Source organism: Mustela lutreola, chromosome 6, assembly GCF_030435805.1.
Source record: "Mustela lutreola isolate mMusLut2 chromosome 6, mMusLut2.pri, whole genome shotgun sequence".
NCBI classification, from domain to species: domain Eukaryota; kingdom Metazoa; phylum Chordata; class Mammalia; order Carnivora; family Mustelidae; genus Mustela; species Mustela lutreola.
The window spans coordinates 9,236,277-9,260,759 of record NC_081295.1 but is presented as its reverse complement, the minus strand read 5'-3'; the positions used below and the strand labels follow the sequence as shown (position 1 = coordinate 9,260,759).

Here is a 24,483-nt window from a genome sequence, read left to right as displayed (position 1 = left end):
TCGGCGCGCCCCACCCACAAGAGCGTCGCTGACCGATGACGTAGCCGGCGCAGCCACCCTTGGCGAGGGCCGAATCGCTGCTGGTTCTGCGGTTGGAGGGTCTTGGTGTCGGCTCGCCCAGCGAGAGGGGAAAGTGAGGTGCGTGGCAAACCGAGGGCTCCCGAGGAAAGAGGGGAGGGGGAAGAAAAGACCTAAAAGCCTGTCCTCCAGGTGCGGGGTACGGGGCGGTGTCCCGCACCTCTCGGGGCCCATCCTGAAGAGGCTTGGAGGCTCTCCCGCTGTAATGAACCGCGGATTTTGTTACGGGAGGTAATGGCTCGCGCCCAGGTGCACGAGTTTAAGCGTTAGGCTGGCGTCCGCTGCGTGGGATATGTTCCTGCTTGGGCAGATCATTGGGGAACCTGAGCTAGTGTGGTTATAGGGAGACCGCTCCGCTCTCTCCACCCCCCACCCCCGGAGCTATAGCTCAGTTTCTTCGCCCTAATGAGAGGGTCGACCTCACCATCCTTTTCACAGCTCCCATTCTGTGATTTCTGCCTCCCAGAATATTATCTTTTATCGTTATAAGGGGCGGGAAAAGAAATCTTGTGATTCATGTTCTAAAGTTGAATTGGGTACACGGGCATAGAGTTCGGTTGCTTGCTTTCATTAGGACTGCCTTGTGTAGCATTTGCAAGTAAGATTTCTGCATTAATAGTCCAATGGACTCATTTTAAATTTTAGAAATCAGAATGTCTTTGTTTTCTTAATGTTAGCCCTCTGTTTTTCATACTTAAATATTTAACGTGACATTTAATATTTTGTCTCATTTCAAGAGGCAAATATCTGAAGTATATTGAAGTTGATTTTTAAAAATTTATTGTCACCTTACCTTTCTTATTAGCATTTTAAAGGTCATCTGCACCTTCTGCCTGGGAAAAGATGGTCAACGTCTTGAAAGGAGTGCTAATAGAATGGTTAGTACTTTTGATACTTAATGAAATTTAAATCTCCATATTGAATCTTGATGTACTGTACCTCCTCTAAAACCCATGTTTTCGTTTTGTTTTAAGATCTAAATGAATCAAGTCTTTCAGCATTCTCAACTTCATTTTTCTTACATAACAAGTGGGACATATTTCGTTGCAGCTTTTCTTCTGGTGCCAGATTTCAGTGTCTTAGTCCAGTTGATGTAGTTGACATATTTCCAACCCGTTTTGGTCAAGGGCAGTGTATTTTTTAGATCAATGCTCTTTAGAGGAACAGAGCTCGTTATTGTCCTCCAACCATTAGGGAGATTGACTAGAATTTTAAGGTCTGCCTATGTCTTCACCATCACAAGCTATAGTCCTGAAAAGAGTAAGAAAATCAAGAGCCAGTTGAAGATTTCTTAAACCAGGCGCACATTTCCTAGGAGAAGCTAGAAACCTTAATGGGCAGCATTGAATTTCTCAAAGCAAGCTACATTGGACTTTGTTACCACGCAGTCGGAAAAACCTGAACTACTGGACCAGTTCTTGCTCAGTCTTCACTTGTTCGTGATAGCAGGGCTGGGGAAGGAGCAAACCCAAACCATAGGATACTTCTGGCTTGTATAACAGCGTTGTCTTATAGAAATATAATGTGAATCACATTATATTTATGTGTAGTCTTAACTTTTTTATTAGCCACATTAAGAGTAAATTGAAGCAGGTGAAATCAATATGTCTTATTTACTCTTGTGTCCAGAATGTTTCCACATGTTCTAAATCTTCAGAATTCATACTAAGATTTCAAAATTTTGCTGTCTTTCCCCATACCACGGCTTCAAAATCTAGTGTGGAGTTTACTTTCATAGCCCATCTCACAGGCTGGCCACATTTCAAGTGCTCAGCACTGAGTCGTGCAGATTTAGTGTTTGGATAGACACAACAAAGATAAGAAGGAAAGAACCAGTGATGTAGGAGGGAAGCTAAGAGGGAATCTTTTATAAAAGTGAGTCCCTGGTGATGAGAGATGGACTAAGATGACACACTGGAAGTCAGCTATTTCTTTCTTTTTTCTTCTTCTTCTTTTTATGTTTTTAAGATTTATTTATCTATTTGACAGAGATCACAAGAAGGCAGAGAGAGAGAGAGAGCAGGCTCCCTGCTGAGCAGAAAGCCTGATGCAGGACTCGATCCCAGGACCCTGAGATCATGACCTGAGCCGAAGACGGAGAGGCTTAACCCACTGAGCCACCCAGGCGCCCCTCCCCTTAATGAGAGTTTTCATGGAGAGGTGAGATAGATGTCAGATTGGAGCACTTTGGGAAGGGAAAGGAAGGTGAGGAAGTGGAAAAGTGAGAAGTCTCTTTGGAGAAGTTTTGTTGTAGTAATGAGCAAAGGAATGGAGAAGCGGGTAGATGGCTGAAGAAGGATATGGTAAGGGACTCTGGTTTGGTTTTAATGTGAGAGACTAGAACACGTGTTGATAAGAATAAACTGCTTAGGGGGTGCCTGGGTGGATCAGTTGGTTAAGCTGCTGCCTTTGGCTCAGGTCATGATCTCAGGGTCCTTGTATAGACCCCGACATTGGGCTCCCTGCTCAGCGGGGAGTCTGCTTCTCCCCTTCCCTCTGCACCTCTCCCCTGCTTTTGCTGTCTCTCTCAAATGAATGAATAAAATCTTAAAAAAAAAAAGTACTTAGAGAAGTGTTCACTTGGGAAGGCAAGGGGAAGGGCTCTAGATCCCATAAGATCTAAAAACAATGCGCTATTTTCTTTTAGAAAAGACTTTTACGCTAATTTTCATATTTTCTTTTTCTTAAAACTTTGTCATATCACAGTTTGAGCTTCACCTCTGGATTTAATAAATCTTCTCTCTTGTAAGATTTTTGTATTTTAGTTTTTGTTGATGTGTTAAGTTTTATTTATCTAGACTCTGTTAGGAGGACAGCCATATTAGGTAAAGATCTGAATTCACGCTTTTTTTTTTTTAGCTGAACAATTATTTCACTGCATTTATTCTTTTCTCTAATCATAGGTATCTCTTTTTTATCACATTGTTTCATTCTCCTTGCTGCTCTCCTTAAAACATCCATTCTTTTGTCATTATTGCCTCTTCAAGAGTAAACTTAGAATAATTTAGTCTGTTTCGAAAATAATACTTTTGGGAATAATGATAGGGATTGTGTTAAATCTGTATTTTAATTTGAAAAATTACGATGACTGGACTGCATTTTAAAGAGCAGAACTCTAGCAGACTCATTAAAATCGCAGTGGTAGGCCTTCAGGGTAGCCCTGAGGACAGAGTACAGATTTGTAAGAGGAGCTGAGGTGTTAAGTTTTCTTTCCTGATGGGCTGAGCTGTCTGCCTGGTTTGCTGTCATGTAATCAAACCTCTGAATTCTGCCTGGGCTCTAATGGCCCTCTGTCACTTTGCTGTTCTGTGTAACCCCAGGCTAGCCGCAACAGCATCATCTGAAACTTGTTAGAAATGCAAAATCTGAGACCTCACCCTAAATCTTCTAAATCAAAATTGTATATGCGAAAGAACTTGTTAAGAAGCATTAAAAGTTTGGGAAGCACTTACTTGGCTTAAGGTTGAGCACAGGTTTTCCTATGGAGAACTGTTTTGCACCAGGGTCACTAAAATTTTATTTTGCAGATAGTCAGTGCCCTTGGCAGAACTTTAATTTTTTCCTTCAAGGTGAATTCTGAAGTGTAGCCTGCACAATTTTTTGAAAAGGTAACTGTCTTCCCAAAGGTTAAATCTTCCAAAAAGACTTCAGGCCTGAGAAATGACAGATCCATAAAGTGCATGGTCAGGGCTGGTGGGTACTCCACAATCAGATGCACATGTTGGGATGGTAACTGGAAGAGTCCTTCAGTTCCCCTCATGTCTGTATTTGATGCCAAAGAGAAGACTTTTAACCCCCTGAGCCACCCAGGAGCCCGGAGAAGATGCTTAATAACATAGTATCATTATGTTTATTACCTCATAATCCCCATAGATTATATGGAGCCTCTAGGTGTACTGGAGTACAGAATTTTTTTTTTTTTAAGATTTTATTTATTTGACAGAGAGAGATCACAAGTAGGCATAGAGGCAGGCAGAGAGAGAGGAGGAAGCAGGCTCCCTGCCGAGCAGAGAGCCCAACGTGGGGCTCGATCCCAGGACCCCGAGATCATGACCTGAGCCGAAGGCAGCGGCTTAACCCACTGAGCCACCCAGGTGCCCCTGGAGTACAGAATTTGATAGGTCTGAAGTTCGTAGGCAAACTACTCGAGTCTCCTAAAACTATTCTATCATTCCACTTATTTTCCTTCCAGATTCTAGCCGCATCACCGTACAAGGTCATCTGTCACGGCACAGATAGTACTGTTCACATATTCTGTTCCAGCGGCCAGCAAGATTCTTTTCAGGCGTGTGTGGCCTCCTTCAGGAAGGGAGTCTGACTTTGACACCTGTCTTAGGATGGCTTAACTTATTGCCATATTTAAATTCCATATCAGTTCCTTTTAACAGATTTGAAGTCTCTAGTAATGAAGCAGATAAATCAGATTATGATAGCGGCCATTAAGACCTAACTGTCAGTGAGCTGGAAAAGTCAAGGTGCTGGGTTCCAAGAAGACGCTTTCCTCACAAGGCTTATCGAAAACCCAAATCTAAGGCTAAATTGAAACTCTTTTGTTTATAAATTGGAGTTTTTATATCAAAATGAGATTGGTGAAACCTTCCTCTTTGTTGGGATCCACGATGTCAGCTGCCAGCCTCGCACCAAGCATTTTCCCAAATCTAGCCGAGCACGGCAGTGTCGCGGCAGCGGGTGCCGGACAGCGTCTGTCTGATTGCAGGTGCTGGACAGACCTCCCGGGTGACAGTTACCCTCGTGGTGTGGCAAGTGCTCCAGCAGGGAGGATTTGTTGCAGAGGTGCAAATTCCAGCCGGTTTACAACATGAGAGCAAAGGATTTGGAGAAAAATATTATTAGTCCAGTCTTACCCTGATAGCTTTGGCTTGTAATCCTGTATTGTGTATGAGAAGCAAATAAGAATAAGGCAAAAGCATCTACCATTTTGTTCTGCTCTTTCACGTCGTTTACCTCTCTCTTGTGAGCCTCTGCTGCTTAGAAGGGCTGTACCCACGGAAGTTCCCTGGCCACCCAGAACAGTGTCTAGTATGAAGAGCAGGTATTTAGTAAATATTTTGTGTATTGAATGAATTTTGTCAACAGAATTAAGTCAAGGAATGTAATCTCAGCGTAAATTCGGGTTACTAATGTTCCATTAGAACTCTGTTACCACAATGATAATAGTGGAGATAAGAACAGGTTCTGATAGCTTGGATTCACGTTTCAGTACCAAAAAGGTTTGTATGCCAGACCCCCTTTTTGGCAAGTTACATCAAAATAGCTCTTAAATGAAGTGACTATTGTCTTCCAGTCTTAGTTTTTAAAAAGCAGGCTCTGCCCAAGCTACCAGTATGGATGATGGAGGTGCAGTCTTTTTTTTTTTTTTTTTTTTAAGATTGATTTTATTTATTTGATAGATCACAGGTAGGCAGAGACATGGGAAACAGGCTCCCCACTGAGCAGGGAGCCCAACTTGGGGCTCCATCCCAGGACCCTGAGATCACAATCCAGCCAGAGGCTTAACCCGCTGAGCCACCCAGGCGCCCCAGAGGTGTAGTCTTAAACGGCTGATCTAGAAAGCAATTTGTAATAGGTTATTTTGAGCTTTTATATGATTTAACACAATAATTCCATTTCTAGAAGTTTATCCTAAAGAGGTGACCCTAAGGAAGTGATCAGAACTGCAGGAAAAAATGTAGGAGATTGAGGGGTGGCTCAGTCGGTTACCGGTCTGACTCTTAGTTTCAGCTCAGGTTGTGATTTCAGGGTTGAGAGATCGAGCCCTGCTCCATCAGGGTTCCCGGCTTATTTGGGAGTCTGCTTGAGAGTCTCTGAGTGCACTGGTATACATGATGCTCTCTTTCTCAAATAAATCTTTAACAATATATACGTAATTGAGTGTGCTAATAAAGTTGAGGATATAATGCTAAGCAAAATAGGTTGGTCAGAGAAAGACAAAAACCATGTGATTTCACTCATGTGGAATATAAGAAACAAAACAAAGGGGAAGTGTGAGCCAAATCGAGACATAGACTCTTGATGCTAGAGATCAAACATGACGGGGTGTAGGGAGTGCCACTTGGAGTGACAAGCACCAGGTGTTGAATGGAAGTGTTGAAATGTTGAGTTATTAAATTAAGAACTGTAGGGACGCCTGGGTGGCTCAGTTGGTTGGGCGGCTGCCTTCAGCTCAGGTCATGATCCCAGCGTCCTGGGATCGAGTCCCACATCAGGCTCCTTGCTCAGCAGGGAGCCTGCTTCTCCTTCTGCCTCTGCCTGTCATTCTGTCTGCCTGTGCTCACTCTCTCTCACTGACAAATAAATAAAATCTTAAAAAAAAAAAAAAAGAATTGTGACTTTTTGTAATTAAGTAATGTAGGTATTAAAGTATTTGAAAACATTTTAAGGGATAAGGGATAATGACATGGTGTAATACAATGATAAATAAAGATGATGACCCTGAGTGTTTACCAGATACTGTCCTAAGTCCTTGGTAATACTCATTTAGTTCTCACAACAATCCTATGAGATGCAGATTTTTTTTTTTTTTTTAAGATTTTATTCATTTGAGAGACAGCACACATGCAAGCAAGCACATGGATGGAGGGGTGGGCAGAGGGAGAAGCAGACTCCCTGCTGAGCAGGGCACCAGATACTGGGCTTGATCTGAGACCCAGAGACCATGACCTGAGCCAAAGGCAGACTTTCAGCAAACTGACTGAGCCTCCTGGGTGCCCAGATATAGGTATTTGTATCCCATTTTACAGATGCAGAAATTGAGGCACAGAGAAATTAATTGCTCAGGCTTATACAGCTGCTAAGATGGGATTGTAAACCACAGTGTTCTGCTTCAGAGCCCAAGCTAGTAAGCCTGACATAGACTGTCTAACACAAAACTTAAGCATAATATTGTGTTAAGTTCTTACTTTTATTTTTTGAGATTTTCTATTTCGTTATTTGACAGCATAAGCAGGGGGAGCGGCAGGGAGAGGGAAAAGCAGGCTCCCCGCTGAGCAAGGAGCCTGACTAAGGGCTTGATCCCAAGAGCCTGGGATCATAATAAGGCAGACACTTAACTAACTAAGCCACCCAGGCGCCCCCTTTATTGTGCAAATTTTCAAAAAAAAAAAAAAAAAAGTGTGCATGCATTTTCTTAGAATATCATACACACAGACTAGTAAAAAAAATTTTTTTGTAACAGCAAATCCTTTAATAAGGATAGAAGTAGGTAATTTGAACCTTTCTGCCTGTATCCTCCCACACACCCCAAAACTCTAGGCATTTTAATTGCTCTTCATTTGAGTATCTGCTATGAGCAAAGTGTTTTTAGATGTATTCTCCAGTATAAGTGGCACTGTCTCCATCTTACTGTCTAGGACGCTAAGACATGGAGAGGTTTAGTGATTTTTATATATCATGCATATTGGTTGACTGAGCTGGGGCTTGGAGTTAGGCTGAGTCCAGTGCTGTCTTTAGTGTCATATCTTTCTGACAGTAAACCTAGTGTATGTCATATTGGGAACTTGAGACTATTACTTTGGTTAGCTCAATGTCCCCTGTGAGCCATCTACAGTATGTTGGGTCCTAGTAAAGGTACCTATATCTCAAGCTGGACAATAGGCTTATTCCAGAAACACTTTGGAAAATGCTCGTAAGAAGGAAATAAACTTAAGCAAACAAAGCCATTTTATTTCATTGTTTGATAACAATTTTCTAAAACATTCTTTTCTCAGGGCATACAGAATTTGGAGAAATACTTTTAAGATTTTTAAGTAGCTATTCTTGTTAGCTAATTGTTTTCAGGAAGGATAGTTTACTGTTGATTGAGCTGAGATCATCATTCTGACGGGATGGACCATCCTGACAATTTTGTGCAGGTGACCGGTGAAGTCTGTGATCTGTTTGACAGCAAACTACATCATCCTAGTAGAGCCATTGTGGTGTAATACTTTTTCGAATCATGTATTATAGGAGTTTTATTCAGGTTATGTAGGAAGGAGTCGATTGATTCCTACTTTCACATCTCCAGGACCAAGACATTTTTCCCTTGCTCACTAACCCTGAACCCAGGACTTCAACCAAGTATGTCTGTGAGCACTTGGTTTTGTTTTCCTTTCTTACCAGCAGGTTCTCCCGTGGACTCTTCATGAAGAAGTAGAGTAAATAGCCCTGTATTCAGGCAAGATACTCCAGTTCCCTCAATGTTTCATGATAAAAGTCCCTTAAATTTTGTCATTTTGAATCATTATAAATTATATTTCAGGTACATGCTTGAGAATTCAGTCACAAATTGCTGTTTCCTTTCAAAAAGTTGAACTGAGGGCGCCTGGGTGGCTCAGTGGGTTAAGCCGCTGCCTTCGGCTCAGGTCATGATCCCAGAGTCCTGGGATCGAGTCCCGCATCGGGCTCTCTGCTCAGCAGGGAGCCTGCTTCCCTCTCTCTCTCTCTCTCTGCCTGCCTCTCTGTCTACTTGTGATCTCTCTCTGTCAAATAAACAAACAAAAAAAAAAAAAAAAAAAGTTGAACTGAGAGTATGAAGAAGGGAAGAAGCTACTTCAGTGTCTCACCAGCCAGTCACTTTCTCAGTATCTCCTTTGTCAGTGAGCAGGTTTCCCCAGGTATGGGGAATGGCGCTGGGGTTCAAGATGGTTCGCAGTAGAACACAGAAGGGAGGAGGAGAGGGGCGCCTGGGTGGCTCCGTGGGTGAAGCCTCTGCCTTCAGCTCAGGTCATGATCTCAGGGTCCTGGGATCGAGCCCCACATCGGGCTCTCTGCTCAGCGGGGAGCCTGCTTCACCACCCCACCCCCCCGCCTGCCTCTCTGCCTACTTGTGATCTCTCTGTCAAATAAATAAATAAAATCTTAAAAAGGGGGAGAAAGGGGGAGGACACAAATTGTTTTTATATGACCAGTTTGATTTATTTGAGGATGAAAACGCATTGGGATGACTGGTGATTCATGCCAGGCGAGGTCAAGTTTAAAAGTTGATTTAAAGGCAATTTAAAGAAAAATAGTAAGTAATGTATAACTCAGGTGTTACAAGGGGTGCTAAATGAGCAAAGATAGTATGCAAATGGCAAAAATTTTGAAAACACCAACATGCTGATTCAAAGCGCGAATGTGAGTCCCCCTGGCACTTAGGTCTCAGTCCTTACCTTACTGTGCCTGTTCCCAGCCCCTGACCCAGTGGACCACTTCCTCTTCCGGAAGGTCCTTTGTTCACTTATCTTCCAGGACTCAGGGTTTCCTTCCTACCTCAGTCTCACTGCTTTATAGTCTACTTTGCTGATTGTCCATTTCTTCCTAACCTTTTATATCAGGGAATCTGGGGCTTGGTCCCTGGTCTTTTCTCTGTAGCTATGTTCACTCCCTCGTCAGGGCTTGATGACTGACTTTTTCTCTTCAGTCTGGACTTGGCTGCCGAAATCCAGAATTGTATATCCACCTTCCTACTCGGTTTCTTCTCTTGGGTGCCAGGAGGCATCTCGCATGTAACATGCCTAAAACCCAGATCTTCCCAGCAAACCTGTTCCTCCTACTTCCTCCTCGTCTCCGTAAAAGGCAACTCCACTTTTTCATTTGCTCTGACCAAAAATGTTGGGAGTCTCCTAATTCCTCTCCTTCAAAGCTGGGGTCTAGTCTCAGCATATTATGTTGCCTTTACATTCAACATATGTCTAGAATCCAAGTACTTACTCATCATCTCACTTTTACCACGTAGGTCCAAACCATGGTCATCTCTTGCCTGGGTCACTACAAGCACTTTCTTTCTTTCTTTCTTTCTTTTTTTTAAGGTTAATTTATTTATTTGAAGACAGAGATCACAAGCAGGCAGAGAGGCAGGCAGAGAAGGGGGGCGGGGAAGCAGGCTCCCCACTGAGCAGGAAGCCCGATGTGGGGCTCAGTCCCAGGACCCTGAGATCGCGACCTGAGCCGAAGGCAGAGGTTTAACCCACTGAGCCCCCCAGGCGCCCCCCTACAGTCACTTTCTAATCAGTCTCCCTGTTTCCGCCCTTGCCTCCGCTACCCTCCAGGCTTTTCTTATCCCCGCAGGCAGCATGATCCTTACGTCTAAAATTGAAGTCAGTCTGTAAGTTAAATCATGTCACTCAGTAAAAGCCACACTTGATAAAATCACCTCCAAGGCCCTTTGGGATCTGGCCCGGCTACAGCTAACTTTCTGACCTCACCTCCCACTTCTGTCCCCTTTGGTCACCCCTCTCCAGCCTCCACAGCCTTACTGTTCACTCTGCCTAGGATGTTCTCGCCTGAGTCACCACACACCTTGCTTCCTCCCTCCTCCTGTTTGTTCAGATAGCGCTGCTTGGAAAGGCCTTCCCTGCCTCCTCCGTTTAAACTTACAGGACCCTTTCACTTTCATCACTGCCATTTCTCGCCCGACTTCCCTGCTGCTCGCACGCACGCGTGTGTGTGTTTATCATAGTCCTACCAGTAAAATGTAAGCTCCGTAGCAGGGAGGATTGCGAATTGTATTGTTCACTGCCGAATACCCAGGACCAGGATATTGCCTAGCACATCCAGGTGCTCAGTAAATATTTATTGAATACACGAATAAAGCTTAAAGGAGCAAGTTTACTTCTGAACCAATCAATTCTGCACATTAGAGTGGTCATTCTAATTCTGCAACAATAAAATATGACTGGATTTTGCCAAACCTAAGTGGACAAGCATAACCTAGGTGTTCTGAACCTATCTATGACAGGCATACTAGAAACTAAATTTAAAATTGTGTCAATTCTGGGTGCCTGGGTGGCTCAGTGGGTTAAGCTGCTGCCTTCAACTCAGGTCATGATCTCAGGGTCCTGGGGTCGGGTCCCACATCGGGCTTTCTGCATGGCAGGGAGCCTGCTTCCCTCTCTCTCTCTCTCTGCCTGCCTCTCTGTCTACTTGTGATCTGTCTGTCAAATAAACAAATAAAATCTTAAAAAAAAATAAAAAATAAAAAGAATAAAATTGTGTCAATTCTGATGTGTGCAGACTTATTTATTCACATCATTTTATGGTGTAGTCAGTTAATAAAATCACTGTAATGGTTAAGTTACTGAAAATAATTTAAAAAATCATCTTTTCAGGAAGATTTGATTTTATTAATAGTTAATATACCATAAACCATACTCATGTAGTGCTTGAAATCCTTTACCTTTGTTAGCTTCACTTATGCCTAATTTGTACTTAAAAGACGTTAAACTTGTTTTTAATGTTTTCAGGAAATTACAATGACCTCTTTTGAATTGTCATCTTTGTAACTGATGTCATTCCTTAAGAAACAATAAGATTTTGTAAAGTTACATGTTCTCTAAGATTTAAAAAAACTATATGCAACTTGACATTTTTGTTTTCATCTGTTGCTAACTACATCGTTGTACATTATATTGGGTCTAGAGACTGTCTTTGTTGTGATTCGGGTTTTTTTTGACAGAGATATGTTTGGGTACATTCTAGAAATAGGGTTTTCTTTTCTTTTCTTTTTAGATTTATTTATTTGAGACAGAGGCAGGGGAGAGTGAGGGGAGGGGCAGAGAGAGAGAGAGATCCGAAAGCAGACTCCCCACTGAGCACAGAGCCCAACAAGGGACTTGATCCCAGGACCCTGAGCTAATGAACTGAGCTGAAATCAAGTGTTGGACACTTAACCAACTGACTCACCCAGACACCCCATGTAAATCCTAGAAATTGTATCCCTCTTTTCCATGGGACTTTCTCTACTCATTCCAAAATAAAAATCACAAATAAATATAATTAAATTATGTCTCTTCTTTGAGCTCAGTATTCTCAAGAAGATTTTGGTAGAATTTCCTTTAAAGATTCTGAGTGATAGTTTAAACTTAAAAAGTTCAGAATTTTAATGAAGAAAAAGAACTTGAGAACCTGCTGCAAGCCAAACACTATCCCTGGCATTATTTTCCTTTAATTTCTCTAACAGTCTGTTATGTAGGCTTATTTTGTGGCGTTAGAGTTTAAGTACATGTTAAGGTCACAAGTGATAAAGCTGAGATTGACTTTTGCTATCACCCTGCTTTATCACAGTGACTGTTTAACTGGTTTTGTCAATTAATTATTCCCTGGCAAGATAGTGAAAGTCTGTTGACTTCTTAGATATAATGGTCATAGGCAAGTAAGGAAATTCATTTTTTGTATCAGTTAAGGGAGCTGTGATTCTAGGCCCTAATAACTGCAAAATTCTGAACATTACTTTTTCACTTGTCAGTGACAAATTAATCTTTTAAAATATCATCATTGGCCTCTTTCTCTAAAAGTCTAATGCTTGAGACAGGAAGTACGGAGTTGAGTAACAATTTAGAACTTTTACAGTTGCCCTAAAAATCCTGCATGCCCAATTCTAATTGCTCAGGTGTAATTTGACAGCACAGTGTGTCGTTATCATGTGTTTCTTTCTGCAGTGACCCTGCCATGAAGCAGTTCCTGCTGTACTTGGACGAATCAAATGCCTTAGGGAAGAAGTTCATCATCCAAGACATTGATGACACTCATGTCTTTGTTATCGCAGAGTTGGTTAACGTCCTCCAGGAGCGAGTAGGTGAATTAATGGACCAAAATGCTTTTTCTCTTACCCAGAAGTGAAGATACTCAATATTGACCACATAGGAATTAGAAGTAACAAATGTGAGACTGTCACCATTCAGTGTCCTGTGGGACAGATGAGACTTCCTGGTTTGGGCGCATATCATGGGAAAAACTGTGATGTCATTTGTTCAGAAAAAAGTCCCTGATTTTCTTGTTTGTTTTTCCCCCCTGTTCATGTACCCTAGAATTTAAAAAAAAAAAAGAAAGAAAGAAAAATTCACTGGTTGTCTGTAATTTGGCTTTTATTATCCTACATTAAAATGTACGTGGTTTTCCTACCCTTTTAATACCAATTTACTACAGTAAGAATATAATGGAATATGCCTTACCAGTTGAACCTAGGGGTTTTGCTTGTTCCTGTTAATGTGGGATTTTGTGGTGTGGGTATGGTTTGTTCTATTCTAATTAGAAACTTGATTACCTAGATAAATATGCCAAGGTAGGGCTTTGGTAATATTTATGTCTGTGCATTTAGTATCTGCATCCTGGCCAGCTGTACTGGTGAAGAAGGGGAAGAGCACTATGTTACATTGGCGTAAGCTACAGTTTGCATTTCCCTAAAAATACAGTTTTTTTAAAGTGTAGAGAGTTTGGGGCGCCTGAGTGGTTCAGTTGGTTAAGGGTCCAACTCTTAATCTCAGCTCAGGTGTTGATCTCAGGGTCATGAGTTCAAACCCCACATGTAGAAGATTAGAAATAACCAAATGGGAAGGGGGAATGTTGCATTACAAGCTTTATCTTCTCTGTGTTTAAACTTCTTCAGTTACATTTTCCTTTCCCATCAGGGAAAATGTTCTTTTGTTTAAAAAAAAAAATTGCTTTATTTGTGCCTTATTCCATATGAGAATCCATTTAAACTTTTTTTAAAAAGAAATAAGGACTGTAGAAAGAGGACAGCATAAGGCATGTAGTCAGTCATACCGTAATAATGTTATATGTGACAGTTAACTAGACATACCGTGGTGAGCATTTTATAATGTACATAACATCAATTCACTATGTTATACACCTATAACTAACAGAAGATGGTGTATCAACTACAGTTTTAAAGAAAGGCAAGTAAGAGCAGATAGAAACAAAGTGAGTCTTGTGGGAAGTGGGATGATGAGGTTCAGATGTACTGCATATGGTTTTATGATTGTTTGGAGGCAGAAATAACACTGATAGGAGCTTTGCTGCCCTTTCTGAAGAAGGTGTTAACCAGGATGGGTTCATTTGATGAGAATTTTCCAAGAGAGAAGAGGACTTTTGTGATGTTGTAACTCCGTTTTCTTCCCTCCTGTGGTGTGCTTATTCAAAGCACCTGTATACCATTTTCAGTCACACAAGCTGGACACTGCCACCATTTGGTACAGTAGGTCCTTGCTTATCCACGATTTCCCTTTCCACTGGCAACCAAGGTCCAGAAGCAGATGATTGTCCTTCTCACTATTGTCAGAGGGTAGTAACCTAGTGCTGCCACGATGCCTACATGTTCACCTCACTTCTCATCCTTTGGGCGTTTTGTCATCTCACATGAGGAGCCCCAAGAGGAAAGACAGTGAGTACAGCACAGTAAGATAGCTAGACCATATGCACATAACCTTCATAACAGGTTATTCTATTTTATTATTAATTATTCTTCATCTCTTACTGTGTGCCATTTATAAATTAAACTTTGTCATAAAGATGCACATACATCTTAGTCTACACAGGGCTCAGTACTTCCTGTGGTTTAAGGCATCCTCCGGGGAGCTTGTAATACAGTTCTCCATTTATCATGATTCCCATCAATATAAATCAAGCTACAGAAGTTTGATTCTCATATAACAATGCAAACAATTTTGTGGCATTATTGGTACAATTGGTACTAAAATGTGTTGAGTAGAAAATATATTTCTTTAGAATTTCCAGCTGTACTGAAATGGTACTGAGTCTTGTATTTCAGGCATATCTAAATCAATTTCAAATAAAACTCAGATATTTGTCAGCTAATACCTTTTATATTAACATGAAACCTTACAAAAATTTTCTTAGAATCCCAGTTTAAAAGGTATGGAAAAAAACTATATTGAACAGTGAATGCAAAGAGTCTTATGTGAAGGAAAATCTTTCATCAGCTCTCATTTTTAAATTTTTTTTCCAAAGATTGATTTTATTTATTTGAAAGGAGGAGGAGCAGAAGCACGGGGAGAGGTAGAGGGAGAGGGAGAAGCAGACTGGCCTGCTGAGCATGGAGCATGCAGGACTCGATCTCAGAACCCCAGGATCATGACCTGAGCCAAAGGTAGAGACATATAACCAACTTAGCCAGCCAGGCACCCCAGCTCTCATTTTTTAAAGAATCCTATTGGAGCAAATGTTAAATATTTATCTCCGGACACTGCATTAAGAAAGACAGGACACTGTGACACTAGGAAGCCCACCATCAGCTGTTTAGTTGACTTGTTCAACTTTGAGAGAATAGGACATAACTGAGTGACATTTTACCCAGACCTTCCTTGGAATCTGACCAACATTAATTGATTTGGTGCATTTTAGATGTTGAGAACAAGAGACACAGGCTGCTTGGTAATGGAGAAATTGACTATTGTCTTTTTTAAAGATGAAGTCCTGAATATTATGAAAAGGTAGTATTGACTAAATTGTCTAACCTGCAAAAAGAATCACTTCAATTCACAGAGGTTAGGTGACCAGTCACAGATATCTGTGTGCTAAAATTGTGATATTTAGAGTTATACTAACTTCTAACTTCTTTCTCTTTTTTTAAGATTTTATTTATTTATTTGACAAGTAGGCAGAGAAACAGGCGGGGGGGGGGGAACAGGCTCCCTGCCGAGCAGAGAGCCCAATTCGGGGCTCAATCTTAGGACCCTGAGATCATGACGTGAGCCGAAGGCAGAGGCTTAACCCACTAAGCCACCCAGGTGCCCCTAATTTCTAACTTCTTGATAGTGCTTTTTTTTTTCTCCTTAAATAATGTATCAAGTCAAAAATGCTTAATTCCTTGAACCCTGATTTCCTTGTGAAATTTCATGGGATTACTTTAAAATTCCAGGCATCCTAAGTATGCATCACAGTTAATGTAAAAATGTATATTGGGAATCAGTTCTGGTGAACGGTAGGAACGCTACTAATAATGGGCAACAAAGACTACTCCCCTTTATTGCTGATAGACACCATGGGTGGTAATCAAAACTATTGATTGTATTGCTCTTAACATCAGCTGAAACAGGTGATTCGACATACCTGTGTTATTTTCTGAGAAGATGGTAAATAGTGTGTACTTACTCCAGTTTGTAGTTGCTCAGTAAACCTCATTTACCTCAAAGAAACTAAATAAAAGCTCTGGTGTGATTCCTTTTGATTTAACTAGAATGTTGGGATCATTCTCTTAAGGTTCTCCTAGATAGGAAGAGGATATATTTTAAAGGTGAAGAAATTATGCAGTTCACAGATAGACTCTGAACATTCTCACGTGTGTGTAACTCTACCTCATTTGCAGCAAAGATGACACTGAAAGTTCTGCTGGTGAGGTTCCTGAATAAGCGTTTTAAATACTTTATTCTCACTATCAGAAGGTGATTAAGAGGCAACCTGCATGGGCACGTCTGCTCCCTGCTTGCTGGCTCCGAGATCTGGGGCAGGTCACTGAATTTCTCTCTGAAAACAGGAATTACCTGTCCTCAAAAACAGTTTGAGTGATTGTAAGTTAATGTGGCAAGCACATGATTCTGAACTAAAGTTACTGTGAATCTGGAAGAGCACAGTGGAGGCGGATTTCAGCACACACCCACAGGCACACACATGTCCATGGACACTTGTTGAAGAAATTTCTTCATAATCAGCAGAGGGAGAATGAGCCAATGGGGGAGGGGGGATTCTGAGAAAATGAGCGTCGGGTACCTAGCATACTGGTGGCCACTACCTCCACTGACCTAGAAGCTGCTCTTCAGCAACTTGAATCTTGTTGGGAAATACCCAAGTAGTTCATTTTTCCGAGACTGTCCCCAGGGCCCAAGGGAGAAAGAGCACCCCGCCCCAGGGGTCCCAAGCTAGATTCGCCTCCTGGCTGCTGACAGAATCCGAAGGCAGAGAGACAGTGTGAAACAAGCAAGGAATTTATTTCAGTGAGGCCAACACTGGGAAGAAAGCGGACTAACATTTCAAGGAGGGTCTCTAAAGTGCTGACAATACTTCTGGGTTCATATAAGGAGAATGTGGGACAAAGGTAGGTGGGTCTGTGCAGGCGGGACAGTACAGGTCAGGTCACTCATTTTGTTGGGAGTCAGGCGTGTGGGGGCTTGCTGGCATCCAAACCAACACAAACAGATTGGATCACATAACATCTGTACCATTCAGTGTTAACATTCGTATTAACTCTGTTGATTTAAGAGAACTAAAGCAATTACAGGATTGAAGTCCTGTCTGTTTTCTTCCTCAATCACAATCTTCTTTTTTTACTTTCCCAATATAAGTGTGACCTTGATGGGTCGTCATCCGTGGCTTTTACCGTATTTTTTTTTTAAGATTTTATTTTATGTATTTGACAGAGATCACAAGTAGGCAGAGAGGCAGGCAGAGAGAGGGAGGGAAGCAGGCTCCTCACTGGGCAGAGAGCCCGATGCGGGGCTCGATCCCAGGACTCTGGGATCATGACCTGAGCCGAAAGCAGAGGCTTAACCCACTGAGCCACCCAGGCGCCCCTACCTGTATTATTATGTATCCATTAGAAATACATACTCTTGTGTTTCAAACATGAATGATACATAAGAGGTATAATCATGTAAACCATCATTCTGTAATTCTTTTCACACTAGTTTTGAGATCTCTCTTGTTAAACATTTGGTTTCACTTCCTTCATTCTAACTTATTACTGTCCAGTCATATGAAGACATATAATTTACGCATCTCTTCTTTATTGTTGAACTGTTAGGGGATCTCCAAATGTTACTACATTGAACACTTCTATGTGCATCTTTTCCTGCGCCTATGCAAGTGTTCTACATTGTTTCTCAGAAATGGAGTTACCAGGTCAAGGTTAGACATGCTTTCAACTTCAAGAAATCTTGCCAGGGGCGACTGGGTGGGTCAGTGGGTTAAGCCTCTGCCTTCTGCTCAGTCATGATCTCAGGATCCTGGGATCAAGCCCCGAATGGGGCTCTCTGCTCAGCAGGGAGCCTGCTTCCCACCCGCCCACCTGGCTCTCTGCCTACTTGTGATCTCTCCCTCTCTCTCTCTCTGTCAAATAAATAAATAAAATATTTTTAAAAATAAAGTTATTTAAAAAAAAGAAATCTTGCCAGATTATTCTCCAAAATAGTTGTATCAATTAAAACTATACCAGGGATATGTGAAAGTTCTATTTCTCTACATTCTTGCCAACACTTTTACTAATCTGATAGATTTAAAAACTGCTTTTATCTTTTTATATTTATTTTCGAAAGCTCTTTCAGTCTTGTGCATGCATCATGGGTCATTAACACACCTCGTGTTTAGTGGAAAATTTATGGTATTTCGGCTCCATTATTATTCTTATTATCTCCATTATTCTTATTATTATCCCCATTATTATTCTTAAAGGTTGACCTTTACCCTACCCTTTATTCTAGGACTAAACCAGTGGGCAAATATCATTTGTAACAACTGAATCGTAAATGAGCTGTTCTACAAAGACCGTTTATGGTTATAAATTGGAGACTTCCTGCAATAAGCTAGTTTTCCCTCTTCACTAGGTTTTGCCACAGATAGCGAACCACATGTGGCGTCTGAACAAACACAGCTTAGGAGCTGTAGCTGCCACAGTTGATCAGTAAGACACGATAGAAGTTTTCAGGTTGAATTTATTTTTTTTTTAATTTTTTAAGATTTGATTGATTTATTCGAGAAAGAGAAAGAGCATGAAAGGGGGGAAGAGTACGAGGGAGAAGCAGACTCCCTGTGGAGCAAGGAGCCCGATGTGGGACTCGATCCTGGGGCTCCAGGATCATGACCTGAGCTGAAGGCAGAGCAGCTCAGGGTTGAATTTTCCAGGCAAACTTTTTAATTGAAGTGTAGCACAAACAAAAACTGCGCAGACCAGAAATGTACAGGTCTCTGAATGTTCACAAACTGAACATGCCTCTCTAACAGCACCCAGGTCAAGCAAAAGAAACTTAAACCACCATCCCAGAAACCCTTCCACACAAACGCCTTCTGTCACAACCTGCCCAAGGGTAAACGCTGTCCTGCTTTGAATAGCAGAGTTGTCTCCTTTTTAACTCTGTATCATTGCGATCACGCAGCATGTCCTCCCGCGGCTGGCATCTGTCACTCGGCATTATATTTGTAAGATTCCTCTGTGCTCCTGCCTCATGTAAGACTGTCTCATTCTCATTGCTGTATGAAAAGTATTCCATTGTTTCTCAACGACACTGTAGATTTGATTAATCTATCCTAAAAATTAATAACTATACATGTATTAAACTTCAATTTGAACTTGACAAACATCAAAAAATGTCATCACTGTGAAGTAATTATGCTAACAGGTTTTTTTCTGCCCATGTCAGAATGTATATAACTTTGAGAGAAGAAATGGGAGTACAAAGTGTAACTGCTAAATATGTTAGCATTAGTTACATTGATACTCTGTGTTGATTATAATCGCTTTTGCAGTTCATTCAGTCCCTCACTTACTCATTCAAAAAATAAGTGCCTACCATGTCCTAGATGTGGAGGATAGACACAGTTGTAATAAAGATGGGTAAGGCACCATGTATCAGAAGTGTCTGACTTCAAGTACCAGAACACCAACTAAGAATGACTTGGGCAATAAAGAAGTTTAGTTGTTCCAGATAGTAAGTCTGGAGGCAATTCCAGGGAGTTCAACCCTCTTCTACTTTGCTATCCTAATAATGTTGGCTTTTCATTCCTGGTTCAGTGCCTCATGGTCACAAGATGGTAGCTGCTGCTCCAAGGGTTATATGTTCACAGCAGGAGCCCAAAGAAGGAAGGTTCCACTTGCTTGCAGACAAAACAAGGAAGAACTTCCTTCTGGTATAACTGTTTCTTTTTATCAGAAAAAAACATGTTTCCTAGAATCTCCCCACATGTCCTTCCCTAGACCACTCACTGGTGAAGATGCGTGGAATAATCATAATTGGCTTAGACCAATGATTCTTAACTTTAATTACCTGATGTCTTTCTTACAGAAGAATCCCAAGTAATTTCTATAGACTCCATCTAGTCCAGGTGGAGCTTAGTCCCCTGCCAGTAGTGTGGGCTGCTCTATTAGTGACTTGTTTCCAAAGAATAGATTTGGACAGGCTTAGTAAGTAACACTGTAGAGTAACCTGGAAAATACATTAGCCAAGTAATCAGAATTAACATCAGACATAAGTCAGGTTGAGAGCACGTACCCCTAAAGCGATGTGATGAGAAGGGCATCTCACCACTATAGTTTTCTTCCAAAAAACAACATGATCCCAGTCTCAACCTTGAGAACAGCATCAGACAGACGGAAGGAAATTCTACACAACACCCGACTGGGGCTCAAACACATCAAGATCATGAAAAACAAGTCACGACTAGGAAGCTTAGTCGTCTTCTGCAATGTGAAGTAGATTGCAGATGGGATCTGGAATAGGAGAGGAGTGTTGGGGGTGGAAACAAAATCTGTGTAAAGTGTGCAGTTTAGGAAATCACCAACGTTGATTTTTCGTTTTGTGATAAATGGACCATAACTAACGTAAGATTGTATGATATTAACTATGGTAGGAGTGGGGATGGGGCTAAGTGAACCAGGATTGGCGGCATGTCGAAAATGGGTCACAGGTCACTGGGGCCGTCATGCTGTTCTGTCTGCTTTCATCTATCCTTGAAGATTTTCATTAAAAGTTCTAAAATGTGAATATTTTCTTCTAGTGCGTAATATGCCTACATTTGTCTAATAAATAATAAAGTATAGGGTAATGGTTAACAGCATGGATATTCGGGTCAAGAATTCTGTATTTAAATCTCAGTTTTGCCATTTAATAGTTGGTGACTTGGGGGAGACCTGGTTGGCTCAGTTGGTTAAGCGACTGCCTTCAGGTCACGATCCAGGGTCCCGGGATGGAGTCCCGTATCAGACTCCCTGCTCAGCTCGGAGTCTGCTATTCCCTCTGCCTGCTCCTACCCCATCTCGTGCTCTCTCTGTCTCTCTCAAATAAATAAAATCTTTTTAAAAAAAAAATAATAGTGGGTGACTTGGGGCAAATTCCTAAACTTTTCTAAATCATGGTTCGTGTGGAAATGTAGATAATATTATGACAAGCACTGAACAATTCGGAGGTTTCCTCACCAGCATATAAACTTACCTCCTTCAGTTCTAATTAATTGAAATATATTTCAGTTAGATTAAGCAAAAAGAAGGAGGAGGAGAAGAAGAATGAATTTACTATGAGGTGTGTCTGATATAAAACAAAACAAAACAAAACAAGAATAGCATGTAGCTGATCCTCATGTATGAGCTAAAACCAAAGATCTTCTGGCCCCTCTATAAGCATTCCTTCCTTCTTCCAGTGAGGATTAATTTTCTCTGCTTCTCAAGCTTAAATTCAAGAGGGAACCCTGGTGGCCCACAGATAGGTTCGTATCTGTCCATTCAAGATTCCTGCCAGACCGATGCTAAGCTCCCTTGCTCCCAGTGCCTAATTTCGTAGGAAGGACTCACTGCTCCCATCCAACTGTGGCCAGAATTGTACAGGTTCATAAGAAATAACCCCGTGGATGGATATGGACAGCCCAGAGAGGAGGTGTGCACCAGAACCAGCTAATTGACAATCATGGGCTTTGCAAAGTACAATATCTTCACCAAATTCTCTATGTTGAAACATTAGACTACAATAAAATCCAATTAATACCCATGCTTTTTTCATTCATTCAACAAATGTTTATTGCACACCTGCTAAATGCCAGATACTGCATAACAAGCCCAGGACAAGGGCTCCTGGATGGCTCAGTCAGTTAAGCTTCTGCCTTTGGCTCAGGTCATGATCCCGGGGTCCTGGGATCCAGCCCCGCATCAGGCTCTCTGCTCAGCGGGGAGCCTGCTTCTCCCACTTTCCTTCCACCTGCTCTTGCTCTTTCTCTCAAATAAATAAATGTCTTTTTTAAAAAGCAGCTCAGGATATATTAACTGAGTCAGATTTACTCCTCATTTGGCAACATGGAGAGCAGAATTCAGTGATTTACTTGTATGTGCCTGAGACAAAAGTGCAAGCATTCAAAACTCTTGAGAAAAATTGGTGTTCTGAGACAGATGTGGGGGTGCTGTGTTCACCTGTGACATCCGTATCTTCTCTAACACCTTACAGTGTGCTTCCCAGGAGTGCACATACCCTAATTTCAGAGGCATCGAGTCCGGTTTTGTAGATAAAATGAAGGCCATCTTATTGCCAAGTCTCCCTGCGATGTTTCTTGGGAACATTCCCTGCTTTGTTCTAATCCTATCCTGAGCGGGCAACCCTCTGACCTAACGTTTGGCCACCAGGAGACAGTGGTCCGTGCATACAGTTGTGGTTGTTAGTGGTTCTCCTCTTGCTCAGCTTCATTCTAGAACCAGAGACGACCTGCTTGATCATCGCAGGTACATAAGGGAGAAGCATAATCTTAAGGTTTGAAGATGTCTCTGTCTGTAAATAAATATATAAATTTCTAAATTTCTGGAGAAAATAGCACAGCCTCAAGTTCTTGTTTAAGGACTTTATATTTGAGAGCGAGCGCAGGGGGAGGGCTGGGGGGAGGAGGAGGAGGGACAAGCAGAGTCCCCTGCGCGCTCCATCTCACAGCCCTGATTTTTGTTTTCTAAAATCCCAGATGAGGGCCAATAAGGTATTTAATAAAGCTCATAAGAAAAATAGAAGTTTATACTGTTTGGTGACTCTAACCCACCGTCTTCTTTACTCACATGACATTTATATTTAGGAAGAAAAAAGGCAATTTGACACAGTAGCTCTTCAAGGTCTGTGTGTGTGTGTGTGTGTGTGTGTGTTAATATTCATTCTAATGTCAGATCTTGAGAGCCACATATGGCCAGGTGGCAAAACCGTATCTATACGGTTCCAAATTCCAAATTTGGAACCATATAGGGCTTCCAAATTACAAATGCACAAGGAGCCAGTTGAGGTCATTTTAAAATAGTTACACCTCAGAGAAAGAAAGTGCCTGGTCTTTTCCTCTTACAGACGCCAGACAAGCAAAACCCATCAGAACCCTGGGCACTCCCAAAGCCTCCAGACTCCACAAGCTCAAGCTGATTAACAGAATTCCCTCTCTCCCTCTCCCCCTGCTCCTTCTCTCCCTGTGAGGCTGGAGCCTCAGAATAACCACATCAGTGGCCTCTTCTTCCCCAGAAAGCCAAATTTCAGCAGCGGCTAAGCTTCTAGGATGCCCTGACGAGTCCCCAACCTGCTCTGGAAGGATCCGCTCTGGGTCCAGGGAGAGGACTTGAAAACTGACTTGGGGAGCCACAGGAAGAGCAGATCGGGGGGTCAGCGAGGGTCTTCCCAGCACTCGTCTTGTGCCGGTTGATCAACCTTGGGCCTTTCATGCATGTGACCTGAAACTCTACCTCCTGCCACCCTCCCAGTCTGGGGAGAAACGTAGGGATTAAAGACACGCGATATGGAGGTGGTGTTTGCGAGGAAGATTTATAATGTGACCCAGTCCACAGAGGAGCAAATACACTTTTACCAGCACAAAGCCAGGCTCATTACATCACAAGAAATAGAGCCAAAGTTATGTTAGTAAAAGAAATACAAATGGAAATCTGAGATGCCTCACTTCACAGATGGGAGGGACAGAGCTGCCCTGTCCGGTGCTTTGTGCAAGTTGGCAAGAGGTGGCCGGTGCCTGGCTTTGCTACTGGTCAGTGCCTTTGGATGAAGAGAAAGGGTGCCCTTTCTTCCCTGAGTCTTCACAACTCTAAGTAGGGACCTGGAAACCCTCAGTGCAGAAGAGAAATGACAACATATGACAGGACAGTGAGGCGGCTGACTTTGCCTACCAGCTCACTCAAGTTTCCTTCAGCCATGGCTGACAAGTAAGCCGCTTCATTGGTCAAATCATACACAAATTCTATGACAGAATTTGCCATTATTGCATCGAGAGTCATTAGATGTCTGCTTCTTATTTTTAGATGTTAATTTCCCCCTTTCAAAGGCAATATGTCATGGGGTGCCTAGGTGGCTCAGTCTGTTGAGCATCTGACCTTGGCTCAGGTCCTGACCTCAGGGTCCTGGGATGGAGCCCCAGGTTGGGCTCCAGGCTAAGCCGGGAATCTGTTTGCCCCTTTCTCTCTCCCTCTGCCCGTCCCACTCCCACTCCCTCTGCTCGCGCTTGCTCTCTCTCAGATAAATAAAAGCTTTTTTAAAAAATTTATTTTAAAAAATAATATATCGGGGTGCCTGGGTGGCTCAGTTGGTTGGGCAGCTGCCTTTGGCTTGGGTCATGATTCCGGGGTCCTGGGATTGAGCCCCTGATGCGGGCTCCCTGCTTAGCAGGGAGTCTGCTTCTCTCTCCCTCTGCCTGCCGCTGTGCTTACTTGTGCTCTCTATCTCTCTGTCAAATAAATAAATGAATAAAAATCTTTTTTTTAATTCTTTTTTTTAAATTTCTTGTCAGCATAACAGTATTCATTGTTTTTGCACCACACCCAGTGCTCCATGCAATCCGTGCCCTCTATAATACCCACCACCTGGTTCCCCCAACCTCCCACCCCCCGCTGCCCCTTCAAACCCCTCAGATTATTTTTCAGAGTCCATAGTCTCTCATGGTTCACCTCCCCTTCCAATTTCCCTCAACTCC

General features: G+C 42.1%; 1 protein-coding gene across 1 annotated transcript; it reads left to right on the top strand.

The window, feature by feature from the left end:
- Positions 1–10: 10 nt before the first annotated feature.
- GTF2H5 (general transcription factor IIH subunit 5) lies at positions 11–16,029 on the top strand. The gene is made up of 3 exons (XM_059176660.1): positions 11–138; positions 884–956; positions 12,495–16,029. The coding sequence occupies exons 2-3, from the start codon at positions 922–924 to the stop codon at positions 12,673–12,675; spliced, it is 216 nt and encodes a 71-aa protein (XP_059032643.1). The 5' UTR covers positions 11–138; positions 884–921; the 3' UTR covers positions 12,676–16,029.
- Positions 16,030–24,483: the final 8,454 nt, after the last annotated feature.